This window comes from Pyxicephalus adspersus, chromosome 8 (assembly GCF_032062135.1).
Source record: "Pyxicephalus adspersus chromosome 8, UCB_Pads_2.0, whole genome shotgun sequence".
Classification (NCBI taxonomy): domain Eukaryota; kingdom Metazoa; phylum Chordata; class Amphibia; order Anura; family Pyxicephalidae; genus Pyxicephalus; species Pyxicephalus adspersus.
The window spans coordinates 31,620,944-31,637,220 of record NC_092865.1 but is presented as its reverse complement, the minus strand read 5'-3'; the positions used below and the strand labels follow the sequence as shown (position 1 = coordinate 31,637,220).

Here is a 16,277-nt window from a genome sequence, read left to right as displayed (position 1 = left end):
TTCGTCCAGGTCATCAACTCTAACAGCCAAGGAATGCAAATCAGCACGCAGGACCCCAATTTCAGAACGGCATGTCGCCTGGACCTCTGCCACTAATTTCTGGAAATCATCCTTAGTAGGTAAGGATTGTAAATAATGCTGCCATGGGGGATTGTCCAACAGGCTATGACTTTTCTCTTTCCTCATATTAGGGCCTGGCCAGGCCTTTAGGCCAGGTGTTGCCATCATCAACTCCCCACCAACAACTGAGGGGGCACTCAAAGGGGGGTCCCAGGAACCCGAGGGGGAGCCTGGCTCCTGAATATCCCCGATCTCCTCAGGAGAAGTGGCCTGCTTAGATATATGGGGGCCGCTTGAACGAGCCGTAGACCCCGCAGTTCCTCTAATGGAATCCCGGGTATCAGCTAGATGGGCATTCATCCCGGTGGGGGAAGCTGCAGGAGAGCAGGTCTCCCCATTGTGATCTGTGTGACTCACCGGCTCCAGTGGAGGAGAATCCGGGCTGTGAGGAGGAGATGATGATGACCCCCTGTCATCCGAATAGCGATCCGCCGGCTGCGGCTCTGTGTTAGCTGGGCTCCGTTCTCTCTCTCCCCGCTGCCACGTGTGTGGGGAAGGAGTCGGCGCCATCTTAGATGCCGGGTAGGAGGCCGGAGAGGGATCCCCAATGTAAGCCCGTATGGAGGGCTGAAGCGAAAACTGTTGCGGCGCTGTGGAAGCCTCCCCTCTCTCGCCCTGCGTTGTTTGCCCATAATAACGCCTGCTGCCGTCCGGGATGCCACGAATTATGATCGGCACCAGCGGAGGACACGGATCAAACGTCCATCTTAGTAGCCCACCAGGCCACGCCCCCCCTCTTCACACATTTTAATTTCTTAAATACTTGCAACAGCTTTACCTAAATCCACGTGAGTTGATGAACTATAAAGTGAAGGTTTGATTTCCATATTCTGAGAACTGTTTACACTGAGGTGTTTGTTTGTTTGATATTTTATTTATTTAGGAGTTTATGGAATACAGAATACCAAAAAGGGTTATCCTTCCCTCTCTCTTAATTTACAATAATATTTGTATAGCCACCCCTATGCGCTTAGCATATGTCAAGTATAGGATAGAGAAAGGGGATTCAAGACTATTTTTCAAATATTGTATTTCATATAGCAAATAATATTATACATCAAGCCAGTAGTGTATATATTCATCTCTCATTATACAATCATGGGATGGAGACTGCTGAACTGAACATAGATAACATGCTCTAGGTATCACTGATAACATATAGCGTCAATATGGCCAATATAACGTCCTGTTTCGACTAGTTTCACCTACAAGGCTTCCTAATGGGTATGTAACAGACGTGTATGCTATGTTACAATATAATTGGCTGGGACTACAGCAGTATGTTAAAACACTGATGAAGAGTATGAAATGATAATATCCCTGATGGGTAATGCGGTAGTTCTCACATGTTTGTTATGTTGTCAACAATGCTGGTGGTAGAGATCAAAATAAATTTGTATAATGTGTGCCTACGTTGTTAATCTTGTTTAGATTGAGGAGAAAAGCGAGGCAGCGTTGATGCTGTGTAGATGGGTAAGTGCTTGATGTATAATAATATTTGCTATGAGAAATACAATATTTTAAGGCCCTTTCTCGTCTTTCTTCATCCTGTACTTCACAATAGTTTATAGAATACTAGAGTTCATCACATTTATATGTTAATTTCTCCAGGGTCTGTATGGTCCCTGACATTGCTTTATATACATATTCATAGTATGTTACACAACAAATATATTCTGGAATATTCGTTTTGGTTGATGGTTTTTGCTTTTTCTTGAATCATTTATTGGCAGCCTATTTAGCTTATGTATACGTTTCTTCAGGCTCTGCTTTCACACTTTAGGCCATTTAGACAAGAAGAGGGACAGGTCCATATGTGTTTAGGATTTTGTTGGCTTTCTTAGTGTGTTTAAAACGGTGTTATATCCCAATATATTTAACACAGTTGTTTTATTTAAAGTATTTATAGCTCCTTCTTTTTTGTTTCTTTCAGATGTGGCAAGAACTATTTTTCTCATCAAAGGGGATCCTAAACAAACTTCAACCAAGATTTGCAGTCACTTCTGTTCCAGCTCTACAAAAGTCCCGGATGACTTCATGCATCTGTCTTATCAATTACTACATTTAAACTTAGAGTGAAGAATTCTCTTCACTGTGCATGGACAGAAAGCCAATGCGTAGGTATGTACCGAAAAAAATAGTTCCCTATCTCTCACTCACGTCATGAGTCTTCTTGTCTACCTACTGAGGTTGTTATTGAGAAAAAAGGTTGCACTTTATGCACAGTGATCACATACTGGCCAAGTCACCAAGTAATGTTTGTGAATGCAGAAGTACTAGCCGTGACTAGACAATAATGCCCCCCAAATTTATTTTCAGATGAGTGAATACCTTAGGTAGTGCAGCATGTTAAGATGAGACTGTTAGATTGCTGGTAAATCATTTAGAATAATTAAAAACTTTTTAGAAATATGAGAATTTCTATTACTGTAACATGTACTCCTATTTTGTCTTGAGGATGAAGAATACATTGGATTAGTACACCTATTCCTCTCCTCCATGGACCTCCCTTATGCTGTGATTCAGTCTAATCTCTTTGTCCCTTAGTTGGTTGCAGGCATTCTAACATGGGAAAGTATTTTCCAAGTGAAGGGAAATCTCTCTTAGACTGCACATATTTAGAAAATCTTGCTAATTGTCATGATTTTCAAAACATTTCACTCTTTCATTGCAGCTTTCGGTGTTTTCTGCTTTTCAAGTTACATATTTGCCTTAGAACTGTTTGCACTGTCAGTCAAGCTTGGTCTGCACAGGAGATTTTAAAGTGTATCTGTCATGAAAATGTTTTTTTTATTCTAGTTAGAGAGTATTATCCAGTTTTTTTTTTTTGTCCAGTCTGTGCCTCATTGTAGAGATTTCCTTCACTCATCTGCCAGAGACGCAGAAAGTAGGTAAAATTAGCAGAAAAGAAAGTTATCATTAGAAACGGTATACCCATTGATAGGTGTTCTATTTGTTGTGATCACAACTGTACAATTTACTATTTCCATTACCTTTTTGCCTGGTGCCCATTATCAACATGGACACCGCCATTAAATAAACCCAGGAATATGATTTAGGTAAATAAAGATATTTAAAAAAAAATCAAAATACACAAATTTGTTTTGTATTATGTCTTTACAGATTCCTAAAAATGTATTTACCAGGGCAACTAGATGTCATTAATACATGTTTTTACACATGATTTATGCAACCATTACCCAAAATATACTTTTTTTTCACATGAAAATAAAATAGTTAATATATAATTTGTGAGTGAAAACTCATTCACACATTTTTAAATTGAATCCAGTCTAAAGTTATGTCCATTTTCAGTAAGCATGTGAATCCTGGATAAAAAAAAAGTATGAAAAATGTAAATAATGCATGTAATTAGTTTAGTTTGGCATTTTCAAGTAGTTTATAAATGCTTGTAAACGTGTCCCCTAAACTATCATAAAACTTTTTTCCAACATTTAGTGATTGTAAAAATACCAGATAGACTCAGTGTTGTTTGTCATATCCAAGCCTTTGGCCAGTGTTTTAAAAACATTAACCTCCTTTTTTAATTTCATCCTATTTTTACGTGTCCCTCCAAACTGCACTCCCGAAATTCCAATTTACTACTCAAGCAGTGCACCTATATTAATATTATTATCATAATAAACAGGATTTATATAGCGCCAACATTTATGCAGCCCTGTACCTTAAATAGACAGACAGATACAGACAGTGACACAGGAGGAGGAGAGGACCCTGCCCCGAAAAACTTACAATCTAGGAGGTGGGGGAAGAATACTTACATTAGAATTTCCACTATGCATTGTGCCAGTCATGGCATCTGATTTTGTAAGCCTGCAATGAGTGTGCAGTCTATCAGTGAATACGAGCTTAGTGTACAAGATTTATATTATTTTTATACCTGAAAAAAATGTTTTTCATGCATGCTTTCAGAGTTAGAACATGTGAATAAGAGAAGGACTTACTAATATTGTGATTTTCCAGTCTAGAGCTGTTATCACTATGCAGTCTTATATCTCAGTGCTTAGTGTTATGTTCTTTTCATTTTTGCACAAGGGTGTTAGCAGTGTCAGGCTAACAGTGGGATTTCTTCCCTGCTGTAGTTCAGCACTGATAACAGACACCTGTAAATTAAAAACACACTTTGGGTTACACGAACAAATGTTAGTCTTTGATTATTGGCTGGTTTACTGTCCTTTTATAATTGCCTCTCTTTAATACTCGACTTAAGCCAGAGAATAGAAAGCTTCTATGGGGGTCCCACAACCACACGCTGAGAGACTACACTACTATGAGAGGAAGGTGACATAAACTTCCAATAAGTATTGCATTACATGTGTCATTTCATTTTTTCCCCATCTATTACTCCACAAATGCTTCACTTACTTTGTGCAGATAAATTGTGACTGTCACATTGATTGGGATAAATGATAACACTGCTGTTGCTGGAGCAGTTGCAGCAACAGATTTTATTTTCTTATTATAAGATTAGATCCTTGTAAATGAAAGATGAGCTGGGAAACTACAAATTTATAGTTTGTTCCAATTCATCATTTATTCTGTCTATTTGGTCTGCATGTAAATGTGAATAATATATAAATAAAGGATTGGAATAAAATAGTGTAGAATACAAATGTCCAATAATTGATGTGTTATTCCTACAAAGGTCTCCTTTGCAGTGCAGGTCACATATGTATGTAACAGCTTCTACAGTGGATGGGGCCTTTGATTTGTTTTAGGTTTTTATGAAAATAGAACAAATGTGTTAGCTGTCATTTTCAGCTAGAGATGAGTTAATAATGGTAGCAGCCTGTTTGTGCTAACTGAACATGAAATGAGCAGTCTGGTTTTTAAAACCAATTTCTAAATCTTTACCAGAAAAGGATGGAATAAACTATAAACAAAGGAATATATGCTTGGTGCTTATACAAGCCCACTATACCTATGCATGTAGTACACATATTCCCTTTCATTCCCCTTTAAAGCTGTTTCTTTACTAATGATTTACTGGTTTCCTATATGTTGGATAAACCTTACACTGACTTGCGGTTTGTTAAGGTTACGCCTATAATGACATTTATAAAATGTAGTGTTTTGGGATTGTCACTGACTGTAGTTGCTTTAAAATGTAGAATATTGGTGGATGACTGCCAAATCTGAATTTGCTCTTGGTTTGTATAAATGGTCATTGACTTTTGCATTTTACTTTTACTCTTAGGTGTCTCAGTACTCGCCCAGGTGAGACTGGAATGGATGTGACGAGCCGTTGCACCCTGGGAGACCCCAATAAGCTGCCGGAGGGGGTCCCACAACCGGCTCGTATGCCTTATGTCTCAGATAAACATCCACGGCAGACGCTGGAGGTCATCAACCTTCTACGAAAGCATAGAGAACTCTGTGACGTAGTGCTTGTTGTTGGTGCCAAGAAGATCTATGCCCATCGGGTCATTCTCTCTGCCTGCAGCCCTTATTTTCGGGCTATGTTTACCGGAGAGTTAGCTGAAAGTCGTCAGACTGAGGTAGTCATCCGGGACATTGATGAGCGAGCCATGGAATTGCTTATTGACTTCTCATACACATCCCAAATCACAGTGGAAGAGGGCAATGTACAAACCCTGTTACCAGCTGCATGCCTTCTTCAGCTTGCAGAAATCCAGGAAGCCTGCTGTGAATTCCTTAAACGTCAGCTTGATCCCTCCAACTGTCTAGGTATCCGGGCCTTTGCTGACACTCATTCCTGCAGAGAGTTGCTGAGAATTGCAGACAAATTTACCCAGCACAACTTCCAGGAGGTAAGAGGATGGAAAATGTTTACCACAAAAAGTCAGGGCTTTAAACCAGATAAAGTTTCCCAGCTGCTGTGTGTGCGTTATGTCCTTGTTAAATGACAAAAGAGACATGCTGATGACAGCTAAATGATACTGTATTTACACAGCGCAATGCATGCTATTCTGAAACTACACAATAGGATGTTTGTTTTATCCCTTGTCCTGAGCTGTACATTTAAACTAAATTTTTTGTTTCCTAAAATTGGTAAATGCAGGTCTCTGAGCTAAAATATTCTGTCCACCTAGCCCCTTGTGAGGTAATTTTACAAACTGATGAAGCAGGTTAAACAACAAATCAAAACATTTGATCACAAGAAATGAAGTCTAATAGCAATTGGGTTGTTACGTGAATAAACAAAAGTATATTGCAGCAAAGTTATGGCCAGAATACCTGTTTCATGGGTCAAATGTGCTTGCATACTGCACTACATCTCATTTCAGGTTTCAGTGGATGACTCAATGAAATGGTGATGCCCAAAAGTAAAGAAAAAAAAAACAATGTGTTTCAAACTAAATTTCCCTGAATTCCAGTTTTACTATAGAAACCCCTGTTTACATGCAAAGACAGGGCTTGTAGTCCATAGGAAGTAGCTGGTGAGCAATTTTAAGACCAGAATTTAAAAGGTGCAAGAGTTCTTCTATGTGGATCAGTTCAATGCTACAGGCAAGACACAATGGGATTTTGAACGTGAAATGTTATTCCAATGGGAATTCTTATAATTTTCACTTATCAGCATGAAAACTTCAAGAATATACCTTCTTAGCTTTTCCTGTAGTTGGGTGAACAAAAGAGAGAGAAGGCTCATGTTAGTTCTGGGATGGTAACATTATTCTTTAACCTCCTGGGCGGTTCATTTCTGTCCGGATTTATATGTCTAACAGTGGTACATTGTTTTTCATGAAAATTTATTTTACAGTTTGTTATGTTGTAAGAAAAAAGAAGTGTAAGTATCAATTGACTAGATCAGAGCATCTTCAAAACATCAGGTCTTGTCAGGAATTCCGGGTATGCACTGGAACCGAGACTAGGGTGATGATAGTCCTGTTTGGCCCAATGTAGCAGAAGAGTGCCCATGCTGACCCCTATCCACCCCCACCAATTTCTAACTTTCCAAATAAATTAAATATATCTTTGTTTATATATCAATATAGTGTTTGGAGGATTTGAACTAAGAAAAACATATACTTTGCCTATTTGCAAATGTTTATTTGTAAATATATAAGCTAGTTGCTAGGTTGAATAAATAGCCTGTGACTTGCCCTAATATTACTGAAATGAGCATGCTACGTGCAGGTTTCTAATGGGAAGCCATCAATCTTTTTCCCATGGTATACTGTGTCTTCTAATTTGCGTTCCACTGCCAGAGTCCCAGGTGGGTTTTCAGTCAAGTTTTTTTTTTAGCTGCGATATGCTGTATTACTTGTTGGTGTTGTTGTATAAGACCATAGCTCTGCTGTAATTTATGAACATGTATGTTTTTTAGGGCTAGGGTAGCCAATGCATCTAAAACATATTCCAGCTGCTTTCTGCATTTCTTGAGCCCTGTTGATTGTTAGTGGAGGAACCCAATGTTCTTCTGTCCGCTGTTACCTGACTTTGTATGTTGTGCTAGGTTCATATAAACTTGGTAGTTTTTTGCTTGTGTTGTGTACACATGACACTGCTTCAAACCTGGCACCAAGTTTTTTGTGTGTTCTGATTTGCTGAGCATTACAAAGTGTTTACAGGTTATCCAGCTGAACTCTTACAAATACCCAATGACAGAACTATTTGCTCTTTGTAAGTAAACATTAATTAAGAGATACCTACTCTTGTGTGTCTGTACATGTTTTGCATATTCTTTCTTGTACCAGTCAGGGAGAATGACTTTCAAGGTGTCGGAGGACCTTCAGTCAGCTAAATGTCACCTGCTAATTGGAGCTGGCACCTGACACATAGGGGAGGGACAAGTTTTTCTCTAGTACTGGTATGTATTCTTGGGGTTTTAAAATACATTCGGGGCAGTAACACAGCTTGCTACTTATACAGCTAAGCAGACGTGGCAAAGTTATCTAAGGTTCCGTTTGTGTCTTGATTTTTACTGGCAGAAATATTTTTTTCTCTATACAGTTGTTACAGTATTAGCAATCACAAAAATTCTCAAACTTCCTAAACATTAGCAATACTTACATTTCTGGGTGCTCAGATGACAATCTCCCATTCCGAAGCCAGAAAGTAAGTCAATACATAATGTCCTAAAATGACATTTAGTCAAGAAAATACAGCAATGTTTTGTATTTCAGACTCTTCTATTCATTGCCTAATTTAGCAATAAACTGTGTGATTTTGATAAAACATTGTGGTGCTATTCCCACTACAATATTGAGAAATCTGCATTTTGTAGTTTAGGCTGCATAGACACATTAGTTGGTTTAATTTGGTTGCTGGAAACTGTTTTGTGATTGTTTCACATGACAGGCACACAATGAGTGCTGTACACAGAACATCCACTCTATGTTCTATAGTGGGAGGACAAGCAAGTGGCGCCCCGCTGTGCTTTCCTCTTTCGACTTGCATTGTGGTCATTCCAAATCGCCCATTGATCTACTGTGAAGGTTCCATAAATGACATCCTGCAGCCGTCAGATATTCACCCAAAACGAGCACGACCATTCGCCTTGAACACTGATTATTTTATGTGTGTACGTATCCTTTATGTTGAGCATGAGTAAAGATAATGTTATGCTATTCATAGATGGCAGTCCGATTTTAGAAGGCAGTCCAGTTGCCATATAGAGGAAACTTTGGAGGTCATCCAGGTATAATAGTCAAACACTGGGATCCAGCTGAAAGCCTGGGAGTGATTTAAAAATACTTTACTTACATGTTTACCAGACCCCCCTAAATTGTAAAATGTACATGAATGTTTCTTTTGAGACCTGAAATATGTAAGTGGAGGTATTTTTATCACTCCCATATTATCAGCTTAGTCTCTATTTTTGACTGGCTGAGCGGTTTCCATCTCCATTGGTTTCCCCTTTTGCTGGCATACAAAGGAATATGTGCTCTGGTGTCTGCTTTTATTACCCACACCTAAGGAGTGTGCTGTATTTGTTTTATTTACCTTCCTTCTCAAAAAGGTGTGTAATATTAGTCTAGTATTTATTTGGAGATATCCAAATAAATCAGGTCTTCACAAGCTCAGGCCATGCTTTGTCCCACAATGTTTGTTAAGAATATTTACATGACCCATGTATGGTTGTTTTTATTGGCACACACATTATTTTATTGAACTAGTAGAGCTAGATATTGCTGCAATAAAGAACAATACAGTTATAAGCATTACAAAATATAGATAAGAATATTTATATTGATTTGATCACATTCTCTTACCCACCACTTGTCGCCCTACAGTTTTATGCCAGCTCACAAGGATGATTTGCAGTTATTTGTACAGAATGGTTAAAGCCTGGCTTCATATTTCTTTAGTAATCTGATTAGAATTGTTTAGAAATGAGCATATTTAGAAAAAAATACAGTTTGAAATTTTCTCAAAGTGTGCACTTCTGTAAGACAACCTAAACAAATACCAAATCCAGTCACTGTGTGATGCATGAAGCTTATAAAGCAAGTTAGAATATCCTTTACTTTCCCCACTAAGACACATTCTCTTTGTATCTCATATGCTCTCCCACCCAGACACTGCACTTTATCGCTGGAGGCTTTCATCAACAGAGGCAGGGCTGTCAATCCAGGAGAAAGAGGGCAGGACTAGCTAGAGGCTTGATAATCAGCTGCAAGCCATGTCTCCTTCTAAGTGTTTTTATGCCACTGTAGTCCCAGTAGGTATAGCCCAATGTGGCACAGCATTAGTACCTCATCCCAGGAAGCTGTTTTAGTTGAACTTCACTGGCAGAATCAACTTGTGTTTTTTTTAAACTTTTTAGGGACCCTAAAAGAAAACTGTAAGGTCAGGATTACATCCATGCAGCATTCACTTCTTTTTGTTTACCATTGCAATACATGGTACATATGGTAACATGCGTAGCATTAGACTGCAGCTCAGCAGGCAAATTTCGGATGCATTTATAACATAAAGCAGAAGTAAAGTGAAGAAAATGCCGCTTCTGCGTATTCCCGAGATCACGCCAGATCATTTTACCATTATTTATTCTTGCACACAGCATTAAAAGCATAGCTATACTCCTCCTTTAGTGCAGTACCTGCATCTTTGTTAGGCATAGGGTTAAAAGGAGGTACCACTATCCTCCATATTCGTAGTTGGCCATAGGTTGAGGAATGGGTGTGAATTTGGTATCTGGATACCAATAAGTCGTGGAACTAAAAGCTGTACCCTGGTCCTCCGTGTTGCATTTAGGCATGGCTCTAAAGACACTTGGTCCTCAACGTTGGGTATATCCAGGTATATAGTTACATAGTTACATATTAGGTTAGGTTGAAAAAACACATAAGTCTATCAAGTTCAACCAATAGGGAAATAAACATATCCCAGATATGAAACCCTATAAGACATAGTTGGTCCAGAGGAAGGCAAAAAAATACCCTGGTACAACTTGCTTCAACAGGGGAAAAAAAATTTCTTCCTGATTCCATGAGGCAATCAGATGTTCCCTGGATCAACAGTCACTGTTATTTTTACTTTAAAGCCTTAATACCCAGTTATATTCTGTGCTTGTTAATACAAGAAAGTGGAAGTACTTTGCTAACTTTAGATATTGAAGCTTGGCATTGCATGCTGTTAATAAGTCTGTGATCTACCAGAACCCCCAAATCCTTTTCCATTTCTGACTCCCCCAAATGTATTTCCCCTAGACAGTATGAACCATGCATGTTGTTAGCTCCCAAGTGCATAATTTTACATTTATCTATATTAAATGTAATTTGCCACTTGGCTGCCCAATCAAACAGTACATTTAGGTCTGCTTGTAAATTATAGACATCCTATATGGACTTAATTCCATTGCATAGTTTGGTGTCATCTTCAAACACAGAAATTGTACTTTTAATCCCAAACTCTATATAATTTATGAAGATGTTAAACAGTAAAGGTCCCAATACTGAACCCTGGGGTACACCACTATTAACCTTAGACCATTCAGAATATCAATTATTAATTACCACTCTCTGCATGCAATCTTTAAGCCAGTTCTACATCCAGATACAGATTGACTTTTCTAAACCCATCAACCCTCACTTGCATATTAACCGTCTGTGGGGTACAGTGTCAAATGCTTTAGCAAAGTCCAAAACGGCTAATAAAGATTCCTGACCTTGTTTACATAGCACTGTATGCATATACCACCTGGACAAATATTGAATGTCTCAAAGGCATTGAAGTACCTATGCTTTGGCTTCTTACACCATTATAGAAATTTCATCTTGGTAACTAGTTCTGCATTGAAAGCCTTTTCATCTGGCTGTCAGTAAATCTTGGTGTAACAATATGTATATAAACAGTTTTATATATTAGGTTATTTAAAATACCTAGCCTAATAATGACATGTGTTTGGCTTAGGACAGGTTTCTGTGGCTGGAAACAATCTTTTGTGATAGTTTCCTATGACAGAAGAACGAACGAGCACCATACTCATAGTACCATTATCTTCTGTTGAGAGGGGATGGACAAGACAGTGTCACCTTTCTGTGCTTTCCTCCACAAGAAATTACAGCAATCGTGCCTGCTCATCAATCTGCCAGAGGACCGCTGTTCACTAAATTTTCGCCTAAGACAAACACTACTGTTCGTAACAGGCAACAGTCGTGTGTGAACATAGCCTAAGTCAGACCTGGGATCTTGGGTACAGAAGTCATACCACCAGGGTCCTCAATGGATAAAAAAAAAAGCCACAAGATTTGGCAGGCTAGCACCAAAACCTGAAATATATATTTTGGATGGACTTAATTTTTTAAATGTTCTACAATAATAGGTTTCAAAATAGTCATATCTCTACCTTTTTTAATATGGATCCCTGCTCACTTAGGCTTAGTCTACACGGACTGTTTCCCCAGCGTTTAACCTGAGGCTTTTAAAGCCCATGTTTGAAGTCGCCATACATTCCAATGGGCTAATCTACACCAGGACTTTTCCTTCAGGCACATTTTTGAGCGTTATTTTAAACTTTGCTTGCAACGTTTAAAAAATTAAAATGCAGGATAAAAGCTTGAAAACGCTCCTATTGAACTCAATGGAGGCTTTTACAAGCATTTTAAAGCCTTTTATGAAAGCTTCCAATGGCGGCTTTTAAAAACGTTTTTTAGGGTCTTTGGAATCTGGAAGCCCCCTTTATTAAGGAGACTCCCACATCTCCACCACCCCACCCTGGGGATTGAGTTCAGGGGTACATAAAACCCCTTACTCATTCCCTGAAAGGGTTAAAATATGTGTAGAACATGGAACTCCTCCTGACAGTGAGGGATTGCAGGGCACTAGGGGTTAAATGAGGACAAGGCTGTCCATTCACCTCTAGTGCTCTGTGATTGGCTGAGGTTTTATGTTTCTCAGTCATTCAGCACTAGACATGAATGGGGGAGCCTTGTGCCCAATCATCTCTATTGCTCTGTGATTGGCTGAGAAATAGGAAACCCTGATGACAGCTCAAGCATCATCAAAATTTCCCTTTCCTCAGCCAATCAGGGAGCAGAGCAGTAAGCGGAGCTCCGCTCCCCTATGCTGACAGCTCCGCTCCCCTGATTGCTCCCGCAGCCCTAGAAGAGCTCTAGTATGTGCTACAGATACAGAACACATGTCACAGCTCCCCTAGGCCTGGGGGAGTAATCAGGGGAGCGGAGCTGTCAGCTTAGCAGAGCTCCGCTGACTGCTCTTCTCCCTGATTGGCTTAGGAAAGGAAATCCTGATGATGCTTGAGCTGTCATCAGGGTTTCCTATTTCTTAGCCAATCACAGAGCACTAGAGATGAATGGGCACAAAGCTCCCCATTCAAGTCTAGTGCTGAATGGCTGAGAAACGTAAAACCTCAGCCGATCACAGAGCACTAGAGGTGAATGGACAGCCTTGTCCTCATTTAACCCGTAGTGCCCTGCAATCCCTTACTGTCAGGAAGAGTTCCATGGCTATGTTCATGTCATGATTGCAGCCCTGGAAATCATCCTGTCATTGGGATAACCTGTAAAAAAAAAAAAAAAGTTTAATTACACAAACACACACACATTTAATAAAATAAATTAAAATTAAAGCCTTGTCCAAGTTTCTACACACTTTAACCCTTTCAGGGAATGAGTAAGGGGTTTTATGTACCCCTGTACTCATTCCCTGAAAGGGTTAAAAATAAAACTTTTATAAACGCTTATGTAAAATTGCGGCAATTCGCGGTAAAACGTGTCATGGGTGTTTATAAAAGTTTTTTTTAGCGTTTTAAAGTTATAAAAAGTGCATAAAAACGCATTTAAACGTGGTCGGAACGTTTATATGCGTTTTTAAAACCGTTCATGTAGACCCAGCCTTAGGCTAAGTCTACACAAACTATTTTTTAAAATGTTTTTAGATGCCCCTACCACCTTTGCACGTGTTTATGGTAGTTTATACTGAAGCGTGTAAAGCAAGCCTAAAAATGCTTATAAAAACCCATAATGTTTTTATTGGCATTTGTAAGCATTTCTTTGCCTTTAAAGCAGGTGTTTAAAACTCATATATGATAAATCTTTCATTTGTTTTCAATTGAAGCATTTACAAGCAGTTAAAAAATGTAAACCGCAGCAAAATTAAAATCTAATGCTCAGAAACGTGCTGCCCGCTAACGCTCTGATGTTGGGACTGACTGATTGGAATGAATGGGAATTTCAGACATGGGTGTTTTAAACGCTGGGGAAACAATACGTGTGGGCTTAGCCAAAGATATCTGAACCTCTCACAACCTAACTGTTTTAGAACAGAGGATATCTTTATGCTGTGGGTGGCCAAGATGGTGTCTCCTGCCTCAACATTGTTGAAAGGTATTTGAACTGGGTTTTTAGGCTCTGCAGTTTATTTTGTTATGTTTGTTTACTAAGCACTGATGAATTCAGAATCATCTATGCGTGTGTTATCATTAAGCACTGATCATATCCCTCATTCCCAGAGAAGGTGATTTGACATTTACTGAAAATACTACTTACGTGGCTCCTATGTTGATTAAATGGTCCTGTCCTGGAATTAGTATGCTGTATTCTAGTATTCTTTCTCTCCTGTGGGAGTAAGAATAGCAGCAAAAGATGTTCAACTAGAATAATCCCACTTCAGTTCCTCCTGGACTAGAGCTACTATCTCCCAAACCCAAAACCTCAGAAAGGGCTGTCAAAAATTGGTTAATTTGACAGAAGTCAAAGCCAGCTTAATCCTGGGTATATTTCTCTTTTGAGGCATGAAAATGTTTATATGCTCTGTTTCAAAATAACACAGAACACTTTAGGCACATGAAGGCACATACCAGGTGAAGTACTTAGTTGGCGCTAAGCACATATTAGCAGAGAAAAAATAGTCTTTTGTTATATTGTTACTGAAAGTTGGCTGCTCTATAATTCTTCATGCAAAAACCTTTAGAGGTGAGATGCTTTGTTCAAGCATGGTCAAGTTTCATTTTTTTTCTTTTATGCTAGGTACGACCCAAAGGAAAACAAATGGACACGTGTTGCCTCAATGAGTACAAGAAGACTAGGAGTGGCTGTTGCAGTTTTAGGTGGTTTTCTTTATGCTGTTGGGGGATCAGATGGTACGTCTCCTCTCAATACAGGTCAGTAAATCTAAAAACTATTTTTGTGGAGTTTTAAGACTGTACCTACTGTATACCTAATATTTCTGTCTATACAAAATGTACATTGTGTCCTGTTTTGATATAGGACCTCAAGCTAAATTAATCTCACAGTACTTTGAAGCCTTCATGTCCCAAACTGAAGTACTGACTAATCACTAGCCAGGTTAGGTAAATGGCTTGTAATCCATTTCAATCCAACATCAGTAACAGCACTAGGAAAGGCTAATATTCTTGTGCTCATCCGTGCACAAAACACTGTCTAAAGCCCTAGCTAGCTTCTGAATGATCATAGTTCTCCCCAGCCCGTTTTTGGGGGGCGGGCCGCCCACCTGTTGTGATTTATTCTGCCTGGCACATTTTTAGCAGCTCTGAACGGACAATGGAGAGGCTTCTACTCACTCTCTCCTCCGCTGATAAAAGCTGATTGCTATTTAGAGCCGGACGGAGTAAGAAGAGCACAGCACAGCTATGAGGAGATCCCAGGCTGTCCCTCCCCCATCTCATAGCTGTGCCGAGTCTTTTAGAAAAAAAAACAAAAAAGAAAAACCACATCATGTGTACAATGTCTCCGCCCAGTGGGCGTGTGTAATGACGTCATCAGAGCAGTGTGTGTAAATGCTGCATGTCACATTCCTTAGTCTTACAGTTCTCTGTATAAACCTTCATATCTCTTAAACTGTATGTTATAATGACTTGAAATTTTCAGGGTGCACAGGAAACACTTAATGTTAGCACCATTCACAATTTTAACACCTATAGTTAGCACCCCAGCTTTTACAAATTTCATGATATGGGGATCAGAATTGTAAAATCTTTTGAAAATACAACATTGGCGTTGCAGTATTAAAAGCAAGTGCGCCTTGGAGTCCTAAACTAAAAATGCAAATTGGGGACCCCCGGGGCTACTTCCATAGAAAGGAGCATTAGGGAAGGGCCCCTAAATTTATACTTATCTCTAACAAATCTATACCTGTAATACTGTCTGCTTCTCTTTGATGGCAAACGCACTTCCCCTTTTACACATTACTGCCCACTTCTAACACTGGAACCCCAATTTCCTTTGAATGGGGAAGGTGTAGGAAACTGAAAATGTGTGGGGAACATCTGTGGATAACACCCCCTAAAGTTTTATCACAATGGCATCATTAGAACATAAAAAACTCATCAAAACCATCAAAACAAAATTGGGGTTCAGGTACTGGTAGGGTAAGTAATGTATAACAGGGCAGCGTGTTTAGATGGGCAAAGCTTATGTAATGATGCCATGGAGATGAAAGTTTGTGAGGTGTTAGCCACAAGTGTCCCCCACTTGCACCTATGATTCAGTTTATCTGCACCTTTCTGTTCTAGAGAAATTACGGTTCAAGGTAGGGAAGCGGACGGTTTGATGGGCAGAGGTTTTTATGTTCTAATGATGCCATGCTAATGAAATTTTAGGGGTTTATACATCTGTTCCCCACTTGCACCTACATTTTCAGTTTCCTTAACCTCCCCATTCCAGATAATCTGGGGTTCGAAGAACAGAAGCAGAAGGGGCAGCATAGTATTACAATTATAGTTTGGTGAAAGGTAGGTAAAATAT

General features: G+C 39.2%; 1 protein-coding gene across 1 annotated transcript in view; it reads left to right on the top strand.

Moving 5' to 3' along the window:
• KLHL20 (kelch like family member 20) overlaps window positions 1–16,277 on the top strand; it is a 30,712-nt gene that overhangs the window by 9,169 nt on the left and 5,266 nt on the right. Inside the window, exons 2-5 of the mRNA XM_072420808.1 lie at window positions 2,054–2,241; window positions 5,339–5,984; window positions 13,834–13,898; window positions 14,541–14,674. Of these exons, the coding sequence (XP_072276909.1) occupies window positions 2,219–2,241; window positions 5,339–5,984; window positions 13,834–13,898; window positions 14,541–14,674 (868 nt within the window). The 5' untranslated portion in view covers window positions 2,054–2,218. The remainder of the gene's footprint in view (window positions 1–2,053; window positions 2,242–5,338; window positions 5,985–13,833; window positions 13,899–14,540; window positions 14,675–16,277) is intronic.